Consider the following 19,000-nt stretch of genomic DNA (forward strand, 5'->3'; position numbering starts at 1 on the left):
GGTTTTGGAGACCACTCAGTTTGGCAGTGGAGTAAGCAAGTTCAATGTCTCTCTACCCATTTCACTTTGTATGTTCCTGACCTTATATTTTTTGGCAAGTCGATAACGAAATCTACAGAGCGTTCAGAGATTTTTCAAGCAGTTTTGATGGGGAAATTGCTAGAGTTGTTGGGTGTTGCAAGGTATTCGGTTCTTGGTACAAGTTATGGTGGTTTTGTTGCATATCACATGGCTAGACTATGGCCTGACAGAGTCGAGAAAGTCATCATAGTAAATTCTGCTATAAATTTGAGGCGGATAGATTCTGAAGAGTTGATGAAGAAAGCAATGATTGAGAAGATTGAGAGTTTGTTCATGCCGGAATCACCTGCTGAGTTACTAACTGTGCATTTATGCACTTTGTTCGTCATCACACTGGTTTCTCTCCATGTGTAAACTTTTTGGTTCTGGTTTAAAATTGGAATCCTATTTTCCTTTATGAGTTACCGAACCAGTACGGGTCCAGGCCCACTGCCGGGTTATTTTAAGGGTTCTGGTACGCGTACCCTTCTTCTTCATCTCTTTGTTCGAGTTCGTGAGAAAGGGCGTTGTTAGGGTTCACGAATTTACTCCATTAAATTCCTTGTGGAGGTCAATAAGGAACAAAGGCTTACCATCATTCTCAAGGAGCATATCAAGTAAGATTTTCTATTTTCTTTCTACTCTTAATTTTAGGGTTCATGAGGAAAATCAATAATGATGATAAGGTTTCTACGAAGATATCAAAAAACCATGTTTCTTCCTCTCTTAGTAGTATGAACATACCTAAGGACCAAGACTCCATTAGAATTAGATTTATCAATGATTCTAGTGGTAAGACCTTTGAAAGGATTTCTTCTAATGGTTTCATTCTAGAAAAGAAATTGGATTTAGTTAGTAGTCATAAAGAAGATTTGATGTGTTTTGAAAAATATGATCTTGGAAACATCTTTAATGGTCTTGGTGAAGGTTTTGATACTCTCACAAGAATCTTCTATGCCAACATTCATGATGTTGATCTTGATGACATGGAATTTAAGACCATGATAGATAGAGAAAGGATTCTTGTTGATAAAGAGTTGATTTCAAAGATTACCAAAATTCCATTGGGTAATTTCCGTCTTCCGATACCAAGGAAAGAAAGACCATCATATGAAACCATTTATAATGGTCTTTGCAGCAAGAGTGTTGATTGGATTGAAGGGAAATTTTCTACTAATTATCTTAGTCTTGTTTTGATGTCTTTCTAAAAACTTGGTATTCCTAATCTTTGTCCCTCCACAATTGAGAATTCTCGGTAGAGTCGTGAGTTTGCGGAGTTGGTCTATTTCCTTGAATTGGGTACTCCATGTCTTGATATTTGTGGATGTATCATCCTTCAAATGGTCTCGATGACGTCATCCAACAAGAAGTTAGGCTTTCCTTGCTTAATTGGGAAAAATTTTCATGAACACTCCTTTACTCCCATTGGAAACTCTCTTGGAACTCCCAAACTTGTCCGTCCTTGTACTTTCAAACGTATGAAGGAAAATGCTTGCAAAAGACAAATATGTGATTCCATTGACGGTTCTTGTGATCCTACCACCTTTAGTATTCTTCATCAAATTCGCAAAGGTGAGCGTAAGATCAATTCCAAGGTAAAATATGTGCAAGAACAAATTCTTGTGATTGCTACAAAGTTTCTTGGATGGACTCTGATGATGAAGATGATGATTAGTTTCTCATATCTTATCATTTTGTCTAGGAAACTTCTTATGAGAATTTATTCTTGTGTTTTAAGAAGGATAGCTGGGGTTTGGAATAACATATATTATGATTACACATAGTTATTGCCAACGATTTTCATCTTGCAATGTTTTTAGATTTATTTATTTAAATTCTAAAGTTTATTTGGAAGATGATTTTGCAGTATTAATCTTTATTGGTTTTATATATTGCAAATAATGTTATGGGATATGTGTTTACGTCCGTGAACTTTGATTGTCCCATATATCTCAAAAGTTATCTATTGTGTCATTATGCAAATATTGATGGAAAATATAATGAACTTTTAAATTGCAAAGATTAAGTATATGATATTATTATGAAAATATTGATGAAAAATAGAATGAATCTTTCAATATTCCGCAGTATTGATCTTTCCCTGATCCACTTCTATGTAAAAGTATTGTACGACTCCGTAAGTTTTCTTATTTTGAGAATTTCCGATTAAATTAATCATTGAGGTTCCTTTGTGGTTAATTTAATTGAGTTTTCTGGATACAAGTTCATGTTTCATGTGATTTGTTAATGTCCAAAGAAATCCTTCTTTTCTTGCAAAAGTAAGGTCGCTCTTGTTGTTCTTTCGGGAAGGACATTTTATGGGGGAGAGTTCTTAATTGAACTTGTGCTTAATTGCCAAATCTTTATGGGGAGTGCGGTTGTGGAATATTGTAGGAGCTTTCTTGTATCTTTATAAACTCCTTGATGAAAACACTAAGTTTCGACTATGAGAATGAAATCATCGAAACAAGTTAATATGTTCTCTTTTAGTCATAACGTATCTCTTTGAGAATTTATTATGATCCCACTAGTTTTCGTATCTTTGCCATTTTATGTTGACAATAGGGGGGAGAATTATTGTGTAGTTCACACTAGAAATACATATGGTTTACGGATCATTATGTAAGGGGGAGTGGTTTTCATTGTGAGATGAAGTATTGACTAAGAGGGAGTGATACATATCACCGTAGTATTATTATGAAAGTTGTGATACAATTGAACTTTGATGTTGTGTAATAATACTATGACACTGTATAACAATACAAAAACGTCTTTTTTTTATATATTGTTATGGCTACGGATTTTCAACAACTATGCTGCTGAGTTGAACACGTTCAGAATCACTGGAGTACTTGGAAGTGACGAAGAATTCGAGTAATGTTGAAGAACCAAGGAAATCAAGCATTTGGATGAGAAGCTACAAAGTTTATTTATTTTGTAATCCATATATATTGATAGTTTTGTCACTAAAATTGACAAAGGGGGAGATTGTTAGAGCACTGCTCGGTCGAACCCACAAGCGTTGCTATCTCAAGCTTGTTTGTCAAGTTTAGTTGTCAAAACTATAAGTCTTGATTTCTAGTCTACTTATAGATGTGTCTCCGATTAGGATAGAATGTGTAGTTGATTTTTGGACTTCACGACGTTCATCGATTGAAGACGAAAAACTACTAAGGGGAGCTTGTGGAACTTCATCAATAAAAGGTATGTGGAGACTTGAACTCATCTATCACTCAGAAGTCTATTTCTATTCTATCTCCTATTGAGACAAAAGTCGTATAGCTATATAGACTTTACATTATACACATTTGATATTTCGAGTTGAGTTTAACTCGCTTACATATTTCTCGAAATATGTGTTAGTAAGATTTCACTTTAACCAAGTTCATCTTTTATTCTTGACGAAAGTCAAAAGATGATCATGTGAAAATCGCCTGATCACATCTTACATGATTTGTGTGAGACAATCATTTGATGTAGACTCGGAATGTTTCGTATTGATCATTCGATCACTTGAAAATTGCTTTGAATCTAATAATTTGTGTGAGACATCTATTCTTGTCTTCCAAGAATGTTTCAATGATTTAAATGGGAGTTTAGAACAATTAACCTTTGATTGGATATAGCACAGTATGCGTACTTTTATTCTAACTGTTGCATGTGTAGTCCAAGTCCGGGAATTTAGTATGCATACCCGTACGCGTACTGATTCAACAGTTGAAGTCCGGGAACTATAGTATGCATACCCGTACGCGTACTGATTCAACAGTTGAAGTCCGGGAACTATAGTATGCATACCCGTATGCATACTGATTCAACTGAGTTCGGTCATGAATGACAGCATGCGTACCCGTTTGCATACTGGTAAACAAGACCAAGTCCGGGAACTTAGGTATGCGTACCCGTTTGCATACCTAAGTAGGTTAAGTTCTAAAATCGATTATGTATGTTTACATACTCATGAACAAATACATTTATATAATAAGGAATGAAATCTTTGCAAACCGTGGCTATAATGTTCATGAATCGATTCGAGTGAATGAAAATCGATTTTTCTTTAATTGTGTCTTGTATACTTCTATGAGAATATAAATAATTGAACAACTCTATAACTAGTTTCATTTGAGTCATTTGAACTAGTTGTGATAAATATGAACAAGGTTGATATGAACGTGTTCATATGGCTAACTTCGGTTAACTATTGTTGATCCAACCAAGTGTACACGTTTAGATTCGGTTACCCATATCTAAATAAAGACACATTTCATTTGTGTATAACAAGCTAATGTTTGAAAGATATTATCTTGACTCTAATCAAATTTTCATCTAACGGTGAATATTGAATGCTTTTTTACCAAGGTAGCATTGATTGCAAACCCTGATTTGAAGACTATATAAGGGAGAACTCTAGCAACTGGGAAACCTAATCCCCACACCTCCTGTGTGATACTAGTTGTGACTAGAGTCGATTCTCCTTTAACCTAGGTTTTTTCTCAAACCATTATAGGTTAACGACTTAAAGACTTCATTGGGATTCTGAAGCCAGACCCAACTATTTTCTCTATAGTTGTGTGTTCTGATCTTACTTTGTTCTATTGTATTGAGTACTATCTTTTCTAAGATTTTCTTGAGATTTAATCTCCGATAGGTAAGATAAAAAGTATTCACAAATCTCTTCGTCTTATTCTTTGTGATTCCACAATATCTTGTTCCGCTACCATACGGTTAAGATTATTGTGAGGTGATTGATATTACTAGGCTGTTCTTCGAGAATATAAGTTCGGTACATCAATTGGTTCATGTTCACATTGATTTATCAATAGACGAAACAAAAAATCGTAGGTATTTCTGTGGGAGACAGATTTATCTATTCAGTAGACTTTCCTGTATGAGACAGATTTGTTTATCAAGTATTCGACTTTGGGTCATAGAAACTCTTAGTTGTGGGTGAGATCAGCTAAGGAAATCAAGTACTTAAAGTCCTGCTGGGATTCAGAGGCGTAAGGAACGCGGTTGTACCTTAATCAGTGGGAGATTGGTTAGGGATCAACTACATTCCAGTCCGAAGTTAACTTGTAGTAGGCTAGAGTATGTAGCGGCTTAACATAGTGTGGTGTTCAAATATGGACTAGGTCCCGGGGTTTTTCTGCATTTGTTGTTTCCTCGTTAACAATATTTCTAGTGTCTGTGTTGTTTCTTTTCCGCATTATATTTTTATATAATTGAAATATCAAAGGTTGTGTGTAGTTCAATCAATAGGTGAATCCATCCGTCGGTTGTTGATTGAAATTGATTGACGCTTGGATATTGGTCTTTGGTACCATCCAAGTTATTTCTCTTATTAATCCGACTCACAAATTTATATATATTCGATTGCAGATTGATTTGAGAAATTGAGATATAACTCTTGGATATATTTTCCTTGATTGAGTCTGACTGTCTAGTTGATTCTCTTGGAATTATATTGGAGTTAGTCCATACAAATTTCCTAAACGAAATATTGGGTGTGATTGTTAGACCCCCGCTTTTTCAACTTTTGTAACCTAGACTCTTTGAGTCCTTTTTAGCTATTAGCTGGAGACATGGTCACGTGGGATGGCTTAGGGGTTAAGTACCAGTGGGTTTTAGTTACTAGTGGGATAACTAAAATTTCTGCCTGGGCTGTTTTTCTTTCCTTTTTTCTATTCCAAACAAGCTTTTACACATTTTAGGCAGCACCACCCAGTCTCCCCCTACTTCCCTCACCGATTTAGATACGACATTGTTTTTACACGGTTAGTTGATGTCACATTTTCTGACGATCCTGATATAAGATATTTTTCATACCATCGAATTATCTCATTGCGCCCATGTGATGATTTTGGGCTAATCGAGATGTTGCTAAATTTATTAGGTTTTATTAAGAAGTTATTTTCTGATTGTGCTCTTCCTTGATGGACGATCAAGATCTAAAGCTAAAACCCTATGAACTTGGTCTTCTCTCTTCCTATAAAAGCATCACAATACCCATCAATACAGTGTTGAAGAAATTACTGCTCATTACGATTAAGGTCAAGAAAGAGAAGCCAAGACCTCCACAAAGTATTACAACTACCACTAGTTAATCGAAGACAGAATACAGACTAGCCTATAAAATATATAAAGTATTTCTCATAAACTGTTCTTGCATATTTATTGTGTGATTGTCATGAAGTTCACAATCAAATGATCTTAATTTACATATCTATAAAGTGGGACATTATTAATCAGTGTTGATCAATTTATGATAAATTCCTACATACATTTATGAAAAGTTGATCAATGTAATTGTTAAATACCTGAATTTGTCACTGAGCAATTATAACAAGTAATAAGTTTGTCATATAAATTTTACATGTTACCATACATGACTTCTTCTACAGCATTTTTTGTTCTTTTTGCATCTCAAAGTTTGAGAAACAAAAGAGTGAGTTAGGGAGAATGAGTAATCTTACTATAAACTTGAATAAATAAAATTTTATTTAGAGAGATACAATTGAATTAATTGTTACAATTATAATTTAATTTTCATCTTAATGATAATGGTGGAGATTGTGATATTCATTGTTGTTGTTAAGCTTTAAGCTTCTCTTTCCACATCCCCCACCATCTGTTTCCCGGCAGCAATACCTATTCCACAGCCAAACAAACTGTTTGTACATATCAGTTTTAAAATACACTCATTTGTATGATGGTTAAGGTGTGAGGCAATTGCAATTTGTTGTATACAAGTACATCAATGGTTAATATGACTACCAAATTTACCTGTGTTTGATGATGGTTTTGAGATGAGAGTAGGGACAGCGGAGATGGGCCCCGCCACGTGTGCAGGTACACCCATAGTCTGTTGATAAAATTGTTGGTAGTAGGGGTAGGGCACTGGCACCATAGTCCCTGCTGCTGCTTGTCCACCTGGATACACCTGTTGTTGCGGGTAATGCCCATTCATCTGGGTCCCACTTGCGTAGTTTACCTTCTGTATTACATCATGGCAGATTTAATCTTAATCAGATTGGAACCAACAACATCTAAAACCAAATCATAATTCATGATCGTTGATTATTAGACCCACCTGATTATAAGTGTAATTAGCCGGAATGTAGGTCGGAGAGTATCTGATACAAGAAAATAAAAGTGTTAGTCATTTGCAGCTTTATGCGCACTCGCTAACAAAAAAATCTAAAAATTCCATTGAGCTTGTTTTAGGTTGTGAATGTCATCAGACTCCAAATCTTCAATCAATGTTCAAATTTGTCACCAGATTTATCATAGTGGTTTGTGAATAGTTTTTTTTTTTTTATATACCCAAGCTCAAAATTAGGACATACCCGTAGTGCACTGGAACAGCATGATGATAAGGAGAAGCTGGTGTTGCAGTTGGGTAATACCATTGCACTTGGTTTGCTGCTGCTACTGGTGGTGTGCTGGACCTACTTCCATGGTTTGATCCTATCATACATGAATATTGAAGAGCATAAGCAACATATTATTATCTACATCTACATATGTCTAATAAAACTAGAGATTTTCACTTCATCAACCAAATAACTGTTTTATCTGATCCAACATTGTGAAACTCTAAAAAAAAAAAACTATAAATATATTCAGGATTAAAATATGTTTAAAATTCTGCCTGCTTTCGTTTCTTTCTATGTTTGTACCTTGTTGGGTCGATGGAGCAGAAGTAATCACCCTAGGACGACGTGCACCTAGTGAAGCCAGGTTGCAGTTAGCTCTGCGTCCATTAATCATGGGTGTAGCTTCTTCACAAGCATTCTTAGCCGACTCTGGTTCCTTGAAGGTCACCTGCATATGTAGAAATACCATTAGTTATACGCAAAATTGAATAATGTGCAGCATGATTGCGAATACAAAGCTAAGAAAATGAAACAAAAAACTTACAAATCCGTATCCTTTGGATCTGGAAGTGAGTTTATCACAGATAATAACAGCTTCCAAGATATCACCATACTTCTCAAAATGATCTCTCAATGCTTCTTTGGGAGTTTCCCATGCTAATCCTCCAACAAATACTTTTGTGAGTGTGGTATCACCAAATTGTCCCATCATATTCATTGTCTTCTTCTTTGTGTAATGTGGATGATGGCTTTGAATTATTATCAGTGTTTTCTTCTTGATCAGAGATAGAATTGAAGAAGAGAAATGGTATTAGAGAAAGAAGTATGGGTTATATAGAGAGGATGAGGAGGAAAAAGATGTGAAGAAGTGTTTGCAGCTTTAGATTATTACATGAATAAAGAAATGGAGATTAGAAATTGGAGAGAAAGAGAGTAGACATTAGACAGATAGACTTTGCATAGCTAACAACGTGCTTTGGTGTCTTTTCATTTTTAACTCAAATTTTTGTTTGTCTGAGCTTTTGTCTTTGGAATTGGCTGTTTGGACTGTATGTCAGGTTTTTTACATTTAACTAATGCTAGTTAACTATGGGTAAGTTTGCGGCTGTTTATACTTTTTCCTTGGTAGTGTGAGCAGTTTTCAGCAGTCACTTAATCAGAACTAGTAATCGGCTGTTTTTCGATATGTCGGCGTTTGGAGGTCCATCAACTATTTGCATGTTGTATTTTGGTTCAGAAACACAGCCAGGTTTGAAAATAAAAAGAGTATCGAAATTTTAGGTTTCGCGTAAATCTATTAGGAAATAACCTTTAAAACCTAGTTGATAAGTGGAGTCAGTTGCACACACTAGGTCTAAACTGCTTCTGCCTTAGTTCATGTTTCTACATGATCCAAAATTCACCGCATGGTTCAAAATTTGTCATATATTCCAAATTTTGTTTTAAGAGACAAATCTGTGTGGCTAAAAAAGTCGGATGACCCAAAATCTGCGTTGTTGCCTGAAAACTGTCGCTTGACTTGGAGATCTGGTTTTTATTTCTTTTTACCTAAACTTTTTACTTTTTAACCAAAAATGTGCTTGGTGACCAAAAATTCGCCTCCTCACCTAAAATTTGTAAAATGTAGCATAGAATATGTCTTCCCCTCGATATTCAAGATCTGCATTGCATGATCCAGTTATAAACCAGAGGCGGTTGGTTATTATTTGATTTGGATTTGCATGTTGTGGAAATGCAGCGAATGGAGATTCAGTTGTTTGATTTTGCATAATTGCATCTCCTCCATTGTTGTGGATGATGATCTCCATATGGGTTACCACGTGCTATCTCTGTAAACTACAAATATCCATACATATTCTATAGTGTCTATACAGCTCTAGACCAGCTCAGAATATTAGTCCTCTCATTGGTTGTAGGCCACCATGATCCTTGGCAGACAAAATATGTTACTATAACCTGAATCAACGGCGCTGTTTATATTTTTCCACAGATTCTGTATCCATAACAAATGGCGGGTTTGACGCCGTTTGTCCTTCCAGTTACCTAATCGTACTCCTGTTTCACTCTGCAATATTGGAATTTAGAGAGGGTCAGTCGTAAGTAACGTGGCCAGCTCTATTACTAGCTAAGCTAGCTGATGCATATAAACAATATAAAAAATCCACACATTACTCTCTGAGAGCATATGGGGTTATATAAAAATCTCAATGACTCGATCCAAGGGGTAGTTTGGTTGGTTGCACTCATGTTTGGAGTTCATTTGTTGTTGTTGAAAGAAGGTCTGTACTGAAATTGAAAGAATTTTTTTTTTACCGACCCTTCAATGTTGGATAAAAGATTTACCAACTGAAGAGCAGTAAATATTGACAGACTTAAAAGTGTCCAGATGAGAAGACTAGAAACCAGTGGGCACAATGACTAGTGGTCTAGATAGGATTCCAAGCCAGAAAGGAAAACCAAAAATAGGTAGACTCTCTTCTTTTTTGACTTTTGAAGAGAGTGAATCACAGATAATTGACTAGCTAGCTCTCATGCATCATGATAACAAGTCAATCGAATCCTTATTTGAAAGCTAGATCGTTTATTTTGCTTGAGCTAATGACTATACCCTAAAACACAAGCCAAATGAGATGGTTAGCTGGCAAAAGGATTTCATGTGCTCAAAGTCATTATAGAGACATGAGAACTTTTAGTGGTTTTCAGAAGAGTGACTAGCAACTACTGCTACTTCCCAAGGCCTCTGAGACTGCATCAATTTTTCTCTCTCTAAAACTATGCAAATCACTTGCGAGCGAGTAGTAATTAAAATTAGAGGGGTGTGAGTGAGTTGGATGCAAGAACTATTAGGAACCGACACAAGATGATGGTCACGTCGTGGCAACTGGCATTTCCCTTGTTAAAATATTAACAACACAATTTATCTCATCGTGCCAACAATTCCTTAGTTTAAGGATTCCTCCTATTTGTATCTGCTCTGCTCCCCTGTCTTTGGGTGGAAAAATTGAATCATCATAACATATGTGTGTGAGATTCAGCAGTGGTGGTTACTTCCTCCCTCCTTTCCCTTTTCATCTGCTCATTGTCACTCGCAAATCTCAAGTACCCCAGTCAGCTTCACGTGACTTAAACGTGCAGCATCGCATGAGATCATGTGCCCTTTTCACGTTCAATCACGTGCCAAAGCAGTGATGCGATTTTGAGCCTAAGACCATCCTTGCGCTTTACGTGCCCATGACCCGTCCTCATTCCTCAAGCATCATCCTACTGTACTCATCATTCTGCAAGTGGTGAGAGTATACAGATCCAAATGAAGCAGTGCAAACTTTTATTATTGCGCTTTCAAAAATGTACATTTCTTCTTTCCTAGAGAGAAAGAGCCAAAAAGATTGCAAAATACAACAACTGCAAATCTTTCTTGTAGCAAGATAAGAGTGAGTTGTTTTGAATCAGTAACAAACTGTTAGCGAAACAAAAGAATGATCAATGCTGCTATCCCGTGGTGAGTCAGTTCAAGGGAGGTGGTTTGCGGGAGGTGCTGGAAGATTGGTGCACTTTGTGCAGTCAAATGGTCCTATCTCTTGGTTCTTTCGTTTGACCTGGAAAAAACAGAAAACCAAGTAAAATGTCAAATTTAAAACTCAAATTGAGATGAATGGGGTGGGGTTTTTCTTTAGGACCAGTTTCTACTGGAATCTGAGAGATAAAAATGACATCAAGAACTAATCAGAGAATTAGAAGTAGGCTATCATACCGGGGACCAAGGACTGGGCTCTGGAACAGACTTGTCAGGTGGTGAGTTTTGTACGGCACCTGTCTTCATTGTTAGAATGTCCTGCAATAATAGTAAAACAAAAACGTTGTAGCATAGAACTTAACTAATAAATACGAGAATTGCAGTCATTTTTCTGATCCTTGACAACCAAAACTTAGGGTCAATTTGTACTGTATGGATTACTAGGATCACTATATGCTGGGAACACCACAATGTAGCTACTAAAAGACCGTAATGAGGTAAGTGTAAATCACATTTGAAATTACCTCTCCGGCAGCTTCAAGAGCAGCTAGCCATTCATCGGAAAATGGAACAGCATTCAGTTTATACTTCAATGCAAGAGCATATTTATTTGGGACTTCAAGAGAATTTCCTTTGCTGTAACAGACGACATGTATGTCAGACTGAAGGTCCTCTATAATAAAATTTATTGCATTCAGTGTTTTATCTATTCTCCGCATAATTTCTTCTCAAGGTATGGTTTGCATAAACATGAAAACCCAATCAGTAGTCAATTAGCTATGAAACTCTTTAGTGATACTAGTAACCTATGCTAAGTTATGTCACACTTCCACTAATGCACGCAACCACATTAGATAACTCGATGAAAGGAACTACTACCACATAATTTGTTCCCACGGTATGGTTTGCAGAAACATGAAATCAGCACCTATGGTAAGTTATGTCACACTTCCACTAATGAATGCAACCACATTACATAACTCAATCAAAGGAACTACTACCAGATTAAGGAACCCTATACACAAAAACAGCTCCATAGGGGCATGACTGATGCCTAGATTGCAAAAACATGACAAGTAATGTGAACTAATTTATTGTACTTATACACACCATGATAAGTAGATACAGGTTTAAAGTTCAAACATGTTTCACAGGGGGTTTACCAACCAAGAGTTGCAGTTCCAACTGCAATATTGGGTTGAAACATAAACATGGATCAGCAAAGCGCATGTCTAGATCAACAACGTGAAAGGGAATGTAAACGGCTTATCATATATACGTGGAATGTGACTGGATACAAACTCAAACATGTTTCAAAGGCTTTTGCAGTCAAGAGTGGTAATTCCAAGTTCTAGGTTCATATGTAAGGTTATAACTACCAAGGAACAGATGGAACACATATGTGGCTGTATTTACTGGTAATGTGATATCAAGAAGTGGTATGTTATAACTTATAAAACTATATGAAAGATTAAAATGATTAATACCTTCCCATGGTTGATGCCTCGGATTTTTTAGGGAGCACACCATTTTTGAGCTCATATTGAAGTTCACCATTTGGAGTTCCACTATTTCCAGGAGTAGTATGGGTTTTCTCCAATGAGATACAGTTCTTCAGATCATTGTCCGTAAAACCCTTGGAAGTAACACAAGTGGCTACAGAATTTGCAGTTTGGTCTTCACTGATCTTTAAAGTAGATTGCAAGCCCGCATTAACTTTGGGAAGATTGTGCTCTGATGGATACTTGTTCGGTGTATCACAGGGAAATTCATGATTTTCAGCTAGGAGTTTACTCTCTAAACACTGGAAAGCTGCAACTTCTTCAAGAGGATGCTCGATGTTGCTGCCATCCATAGCATCACGTTCTTCCAGTTGCAAACTTCCGCACATATTTCCACTAGGATATGTTGTTTCCATGCTGGCGTAAACGATACTTTCACGAGTAATAGTTGGCAAGCCTAATGTATTATCTCTCTCTAATGCTTCAGAAGATTCAGATTCTAGTATTGATGCGCTATCACTCATATTCACCGCAGGATATCCACCATGCAAATCAATCTCAGCTCCACTAAAGGAATATCTTCTATCATTTAGCTGATCCACGGAATATAAGGGTGAAGTACTATCATTGATCTCCGAGAGAGGATTTCCTTCTTGCTGATCTGCATCAAGTTCATTACGTAAAGGCTCTGTAGAATTCAATCTTTCCCCATTTAGGAATGATGTGCTATCGTTAATCTCCAACATGTGATCAACGTTAACTTCGCTAGGACAAGGCTTTACAAAGCGTTCCTCCGCAACTAGGAGTGGAGTGCTACCCTTCATCGGCGACATATGATGGTTTTCTTGCAGAACCAACTCAAGTTCGTTAAGGTATGGCTTTCCAACATTTAGTTGTTCCTCAGCCTGTTTATTGACATCTTCTGGGCAACAATTCTGACTGACATCACACTGATCTGGAGGATAACTTGGAGTCTCAAAATGAGAATTATTAGCTTGTAGTTGTAGGATCTTTTCTATGCTGCTTACTTTTAAACAACTTTCTTTTAGTTGCGTTGCGAGACCTACTGGGGTTTGAACATCAGAAATACTCCCAACACAATGTATTTCTTGGGATTCTTCAGACCTACTTTTCTCTGGTTCATCTGGGCATTGATTTATCAGCTCTGCTACTTCGCCCAATTCTTCACTGACAGAATGAGCAACTTCTACGCATTCGACATTCGCTGCTGAAGTACATGCAACACTGTTGTCATCACCATCACCTAATTGTATACTGGGAATAGAGACACATGTGTATTTCTGTACATCCCCCATCTCCAATCCCTGGCTCACGCCATGATAACCAGTGCGTAGTGGCGATAGGTCATCATCACTCAGATCCAAATCCATGTCCACTTCATGTGACACCGGTACAACTTCATCACGAATGTGATTTGGAGCAACTTCTTCACGACTGTGATTGGAAGCAACTTGTTGCTTCTCATCATCTGCTTGGTTCTGTTCAGGATATGTAAGACTTGCAAGCAATTGATTATTCAGCTCCGGCCTCAGACTTACCTCATGCATAATCTGATCAACTTCATCTTGTATGTGATGCCTGGGATCTTCTTGCTTCTCAACATGGCTATCTTTGTGTTCTTGTTCAGAATATATAGGGCATGCAGTCAATGAGCTAAGCTGCGCCACCAAGTTTACCTCATCCATAATCTGATCCACTTCATCATGTATATAATCTCTGTCATCTTCTTGCTTCTCAAGATGGTTATCTTTTTGGAATCGTTCAGGAGACCCTGCATGTAGTGGCAATTGGTTGTCACTCGGCTTCAATCCCATTTGTACGCCCTGATAAATCTGCGCAACTTTAACATGGTCCTGGTCTCTAGCAATTTCTCGGTTCTCAAGCTGATCATCATTCTGGACCTGTAAAGGAGATGTATGGCATACAAGCGATGTTTTGTTTAGCTGCGACCCCAGGTTTACTTCATGCATAATCTGATCAACTTCACCATCTCTGTTATTTCTGGCATCTGCTTGGTTTTCTGTAAGGTTATCCATTTGAAATTGTTCAGGAGATCCAGCATTTGGTGGCAATTGATTTCCACTCAGTTCCATACCCATGTGCACATCATGCAATATTGACTCAACATCATCATGTTTTTTATTCACAGCAGTTTCTCGCTTCTCAAGTTGATCATCATTTTGGACCTGTACAGGAGATTTATGACATACAGGCGATGTTGTATTTAGCTGCGACCCCAGGTTTACCTCATGCATAATCTGATCAACTTCACCATCTTTGTTATTCCTGGCAACTTCTTGCTTTTCTGGATGGTTATCCATTTGAAATTGTTCAGGAGATCCAGCATGTTGTGGCAATTGGTTTCCACTCAGCTCCACACCCATGTGCACATCATGCAATCTTGACTCAACTTCATCATGTTTATCTCGTTGGACCATTGCAGGAGATGTGTGGCATACAGATGTGTGAGCTAGCTCCGAGCCCAGGTTTACCTTGTGCTGACCAACTTCATCTTGTGTGTGACTCCTTGTGTTTTCTTCCTTCACCTCCTGCTTATCAACATCAATATTAACATTGTATGATTCCTCTTGACTGCTTGTTTGGTTAAAAGAACTCATGGAAGCAGACACATTTGCTTCAACCTGCACATTGCTTGGTTCAATCTTTGGTTTCAACTTTGTATATGAAGCAATACTAGCAGCTGGCGGAACCGAACACTTCGAAGTTGAGCTTAGGGCATTTACTTCAACTTTAGTAGTTTCAGCTTTTGCCAGTCTAGAAGTCTCATCTAGTTTAAGTAGAGGTTTCGGCTCCACAACACGGTTTGATTGACTACGTTTCCTTGCAATAGGAATACCCAAGTCTCGATGATTGCTTAATTGAGCATTAACTGACTGATTGCTGTGAGAAGCTGCAGATTTTGGCTGCAAATTCAAAGAACTCCATAAACAACAGTTGCTGAAATACACATCAAAATTGCGCCTAGCATTAGAGAGCTTTGATAATATAAATAGGTTGTTGTACCTGATCAAAGAATCGAAGTGATGGCGAAGGCATCCGCAAACCGGTTATTTTTGTAGGTTGAGTTTGTGGATTTGGAATATCCTCACTAATACAGTTAGTGTTATGTGCCGCAGGATTGTCAACTTCAGCACGAGATTCAGTAACTACTGCATTATGTTTATCAACACAAAGAACAGGATGTGTAGTCGTCTTCTGACCAATCTTAGTACCTTTTACAGGCTGTGGAGGCTGTAAATCAGTTGATAAATGCTTATCCTTGGACAAATTTACCTGTTCCACATATGCAAAAATATTATGAGATGGGGTAGAGAAGTTGTTCAAATACTTCCTCAGCACAAAAACGGTGGCCAATTGCATATAGAATAAACATGCAGTAGGTAGGTTGATTAGATAAAACAACAGTTACTACTTGGAGAAACTTATATTGATATGACTTTCCATCCTTACCGAAGTTTTACTTGAATGAAGTACATATGGCCTACTGGAGGAGGAGGATGCAGAGTTGGCTTTTTTCTCAGGAATCAATGAAGACCCTCTTCTCAGTCCTACACTTTTGTCTGCAGTAACTGATTAAAAGAGGAGTTACATGGATATCATTCACATAGTATCTTTAAGTTCATGAAGCAATATGCATAGCTTACTGAATCATTAGAAAGTAACACCGAGAAGATACCTGGTGGAAGATTGCGATTGAGCTTTGAGGCTTTCGAACCCACAGCAGTGTTCTTGGATATTGTAGAAACTGAAGAAGATTCTGCCTTTAGAATTGTGGGTTTTGGGATTTTGGAATCTTTAACTGTCCTATTTACTGTACTTGTATTCGGAAGCCTCCTTTGAGTAACAAAAGGTTAAGGTAATGCAATTTTCACTCAAATTGATAAGCAAAGAAATTTTAAAATACATATTAAGGACAAGACCATTAAAAACAATGATGGAAGGATATGAAGATAAAGTGGAGGGTCTTGGACAACCTCCACCTGGAGACACACTTCCAGATGGTGCCTTGATCAGCTGCACCTTTCTTGAAGCCTTGAGATGAGATGACAAACCAGATAATGCTTACAATCAGCACCCATAAGTCATTTAAAAGTAAAATCATGCAACCTTGACAGTAAATTCATGAAAACTTACCCGAGTTATTGGAGATGCAGCTTTTTGAGTGGAAGAATGGGTAATAGACAATGAATCACTTGTAACCCTTCGACCTTCATTTAGAGGTGGCTTCTTAGGTGATCCAGTAAACAAATTTCCTCTAACTGAATTTAAATCTAATCCAGCACCCCTCACTTTAGCCCCTTTTCGAAAAGAACTACCTCCTTCTTCAGCAACACTAGACAGCAACATAGGACTAGACAGTAGCCTAGGACTAGGTTTACTAAGTCTAGATAATTCCGAAGGATCCAAAACACCTACGTCACAGAACCAACATAACCATTAACCTCAAAACACAACAACATTCTAAAGATAATTACAGAAATGGTGATAAACGGACATACCTTCATCAGTAAAGAAAGCTTTATTCCAAGCTAAACTTTTCCTTAAATTGTATCCCCCACGTTTTTTCCTCCTTTTTGTTTGTTGAGGATCTTCACAAGGACTCCTTAAGCTTACATTTTGGTCATTTAAGTTCTCTTTATCATTACTCTTCAACATTGCTGGTGATGAACAATTAACCGTAGTAGTAGCGGTAGTAGAACTCTCACACTTATCCTTCATTATCACTGCAAATTCAAACATCACCATTAACACGAATTAGGGATAAATGCTAGATAACAATGTAGATAATCATGCATTCACAAAAATTCCCCAATCTCTATTGCATTTTAACCTAATTCTTCTTAGAAACTCAATTGAAACAAGCATTACACAAAATTAAAACTCTAAGAAAGCAAATCTAACAAAAATGAGAAACATCCAAGTAATCCTTACCAGGAGGTTGAAATCGAGAATGGTAGACCGGATTATTAGTAGATCTGTCGAGTTGAAGTGGAGAGCATGAGAAATCAATGAGATTCTCATCATTATCGTTGAGATTAAGATCAAGATTTGCAGTGTGAGTTGTTGGTGTCGGGTTTTTGAACTCCTTTATCAAAATCAACGATGTATCTGACATTAAATCATCATCTACTCCATTAATCTCAATCAGTGATAGATCATCACTCTCCATCCCTCTCAGTGGAAAATTTTCGAGATTCGATTGAGAAAATCAACAAAGCCCTAATTTGAAACTTTCGACTTCATAAAACGGATAATAATAAAACCCTATTAAATTTCTGTGTTTTTTTATCTTTTTTTTCTTCTTTGAATTGAAACCTTATCAAGCGGGAATCTACGGGATTAGTAGGACGATAGTGCCCTTGATTATGAGCAGTAACGTTTGTCTTATTACGAAAGTTGAGGGGTAAATGTGTATTTGTGTTGAGATTCCAGTTTCTGGATTGACAGTGTCTGTTACTTCTCTACACACCTAGTGAAATTTCTCAGTTTTAAAAATCTTTTTTTAATTACCATATTTGCCATTCCGGTCGATATGTGGTTAGTAAACAGTTTATGCGACGACAATCTAAAATCCGATCAAGGTGCAGAAGACCAACAAAGGCCAAAGGGTCCCAATTCCGGTTGTGTGGGTAAGAGAAATCATTTGATGCGTATGTGCATTCTCCTAGGTGTCTATGTCATTATTACAACGAAGGGTTCCTATTCCAATTGTGCCAAGACCAACAAAGTCTAGCTCTTTGTGCATTACATTGTACCTATCAACAATTTCACCCATAAATGTTTCAGTATTTTCGAATTTTTATTTCTGAAAATTAGTCATTTATTCAAATATTTTTAAAACATGGTTTAAATGAACGAGTAAAAATTAGTATAGGTGAAATGGACACCAAAAAAATAGCAAGAATGAAACCGAATTAATCCTGGCTTAAACTTAAAAAAGAGGGAGGATAAAACTGGATGCATCCTAATGTAAATTAAAAATAAGAAAAAATATTTCAAAATGGATAGGATGAAACTGTTTACATCCTTGCTATTTTTACATTGTTGTCCATTTAGACAGTATCAAATTTTACATGTCTTTTTCACCCGGGAATTATTGATTTTGACCTTTTTAACCAATTTTGTGTTTTTATTTCTATATGGCGTTGTCTAGAGGGGAAAGTTCGACATAAAATCTTGGGATGGCTTGAAGAGCCATTTTTCAGTTCCCATGTTTTTTTTTTTTTACATTACTAATCTAAGGTATATCGCTAAATAAATTTGGTGATCATTTTTTTCTCTTGTTTTTTCTATTTAAAATGTCGAGAAGACCGTATTCTATTAAGGATAAATTATAAAAAAAAACATGAAAAATGAGTTTAAATAATTGATTTTTTTATTTTTTTGTGCAAAACAAAACAAACCTAGTTTTTAAAAATGAAAAAGTAGATGAATGCATGCCATTTTAATAGTCTGTGTTTTATTAAGACCCTCATATGAGCTCATGACTATATTCCTAGAGTTTC

General features: G+C 36.8%; 2 protein-coding genes across 4 annotated transcripts; both read right to left on the minus strand.

Annotated features, from left to right (window-relative positions):
• Positions 1 to 6,403: 6,403 nt before the first annotated feature.
• LOC113323004 (probable RNA-binding protein ARP1) lies at positions 6,404 to 8,358 on the minus strand. 2 transcript variants are annotated; one of them, XM_026571231.1, is made up of 6 exons: positions 7,981 to 8,355; positions 7,740 to 7,884; positions 7,407 to 7,527; positions 7,151 to 7,193; positions 6,844 to 7,054; positions 6,404 to 6,728 (listed from the first exon to the last, which is right to left on the minus strand). In XM_026571231.1, exons 1-6 carry the CDS (start codon positions 8,152 to 8,154, stop codon positions 6,709 to 6,711), a joined length of 714 nt encoding a protein of 237 aa, XP_026427016.1. In that variant the 5' UTR covers positions 8,155 to 8,355; the 3' UTR covers positions 6,404 to 6,708. The 2 variants fall into 2 exon arrangements, with proteins under 2 accessions (XP_026427016.1, XP_026427014.1); XM_026571229.1 differs by having other exon boundaries at positions 6,425 to 6,708; positions 7,981 to 8,358.
• Positions 8,359 to 10,744: 2,386 nt separating this feature from the next.
• On the minus strand, positions 10,745 to 17,746 carry LOC113323003. 2 transcript variants are annotated; one of them, XM_026571228.1, is made up of 11 exons: positions 17,427 to 17,746; positions 16,994 to 17,218; positions 16,629 to 16,906; positions 16,441 to 16,526; positions 16,171 to 16,334; positions 15,945 to 16,054; positions 15,498 to 15,767; positions 12,438 to 15,397; positions 11,475 to 11,586; positions 11,188 to 11,268; positions 10,745 to 11,032 (listed from the first exon to the last, which is right to left on the minus strand). In XM_026571228.1, the coding sequence occupies exons 1-11, from the start codon at positions 17,662 to 17,664 to the stop codon at positions 10,946 to 10,948; spliced, it is 4,611 nt and encodes a 1,536-aa protein (XP_026427013.1). In that variant the 5' UTR covers positions 17,665 to 17,746; the 3' UTR covers positions 10,745 to 10,945. The 2 variants fall into 2 exon arrangements, with proteins under 2 accessions (XP_026427013.1, XP_026427012.1); XM_026571227.1 differs by having other exon boundaries at positions 15,945 to 16,063.
• Between the last annotated feature and the right edge of the window lie 1,254 nt (positions 17,747 to 19,000).

Source organism: Papaver somniferum, chromosome 11 (genome assembly GCF_003573695.1).
Source record: "Papaver somniferum cultivar HN1 chromosome 11, ASM357369v1, whole genome shotgun sequence".
NCBI lineage: Eukaryota > Viridiplantae > Streptophyta > Magnoliopsida > Ranunculales > Papaveraceae > Papaver > Papaver somniferum.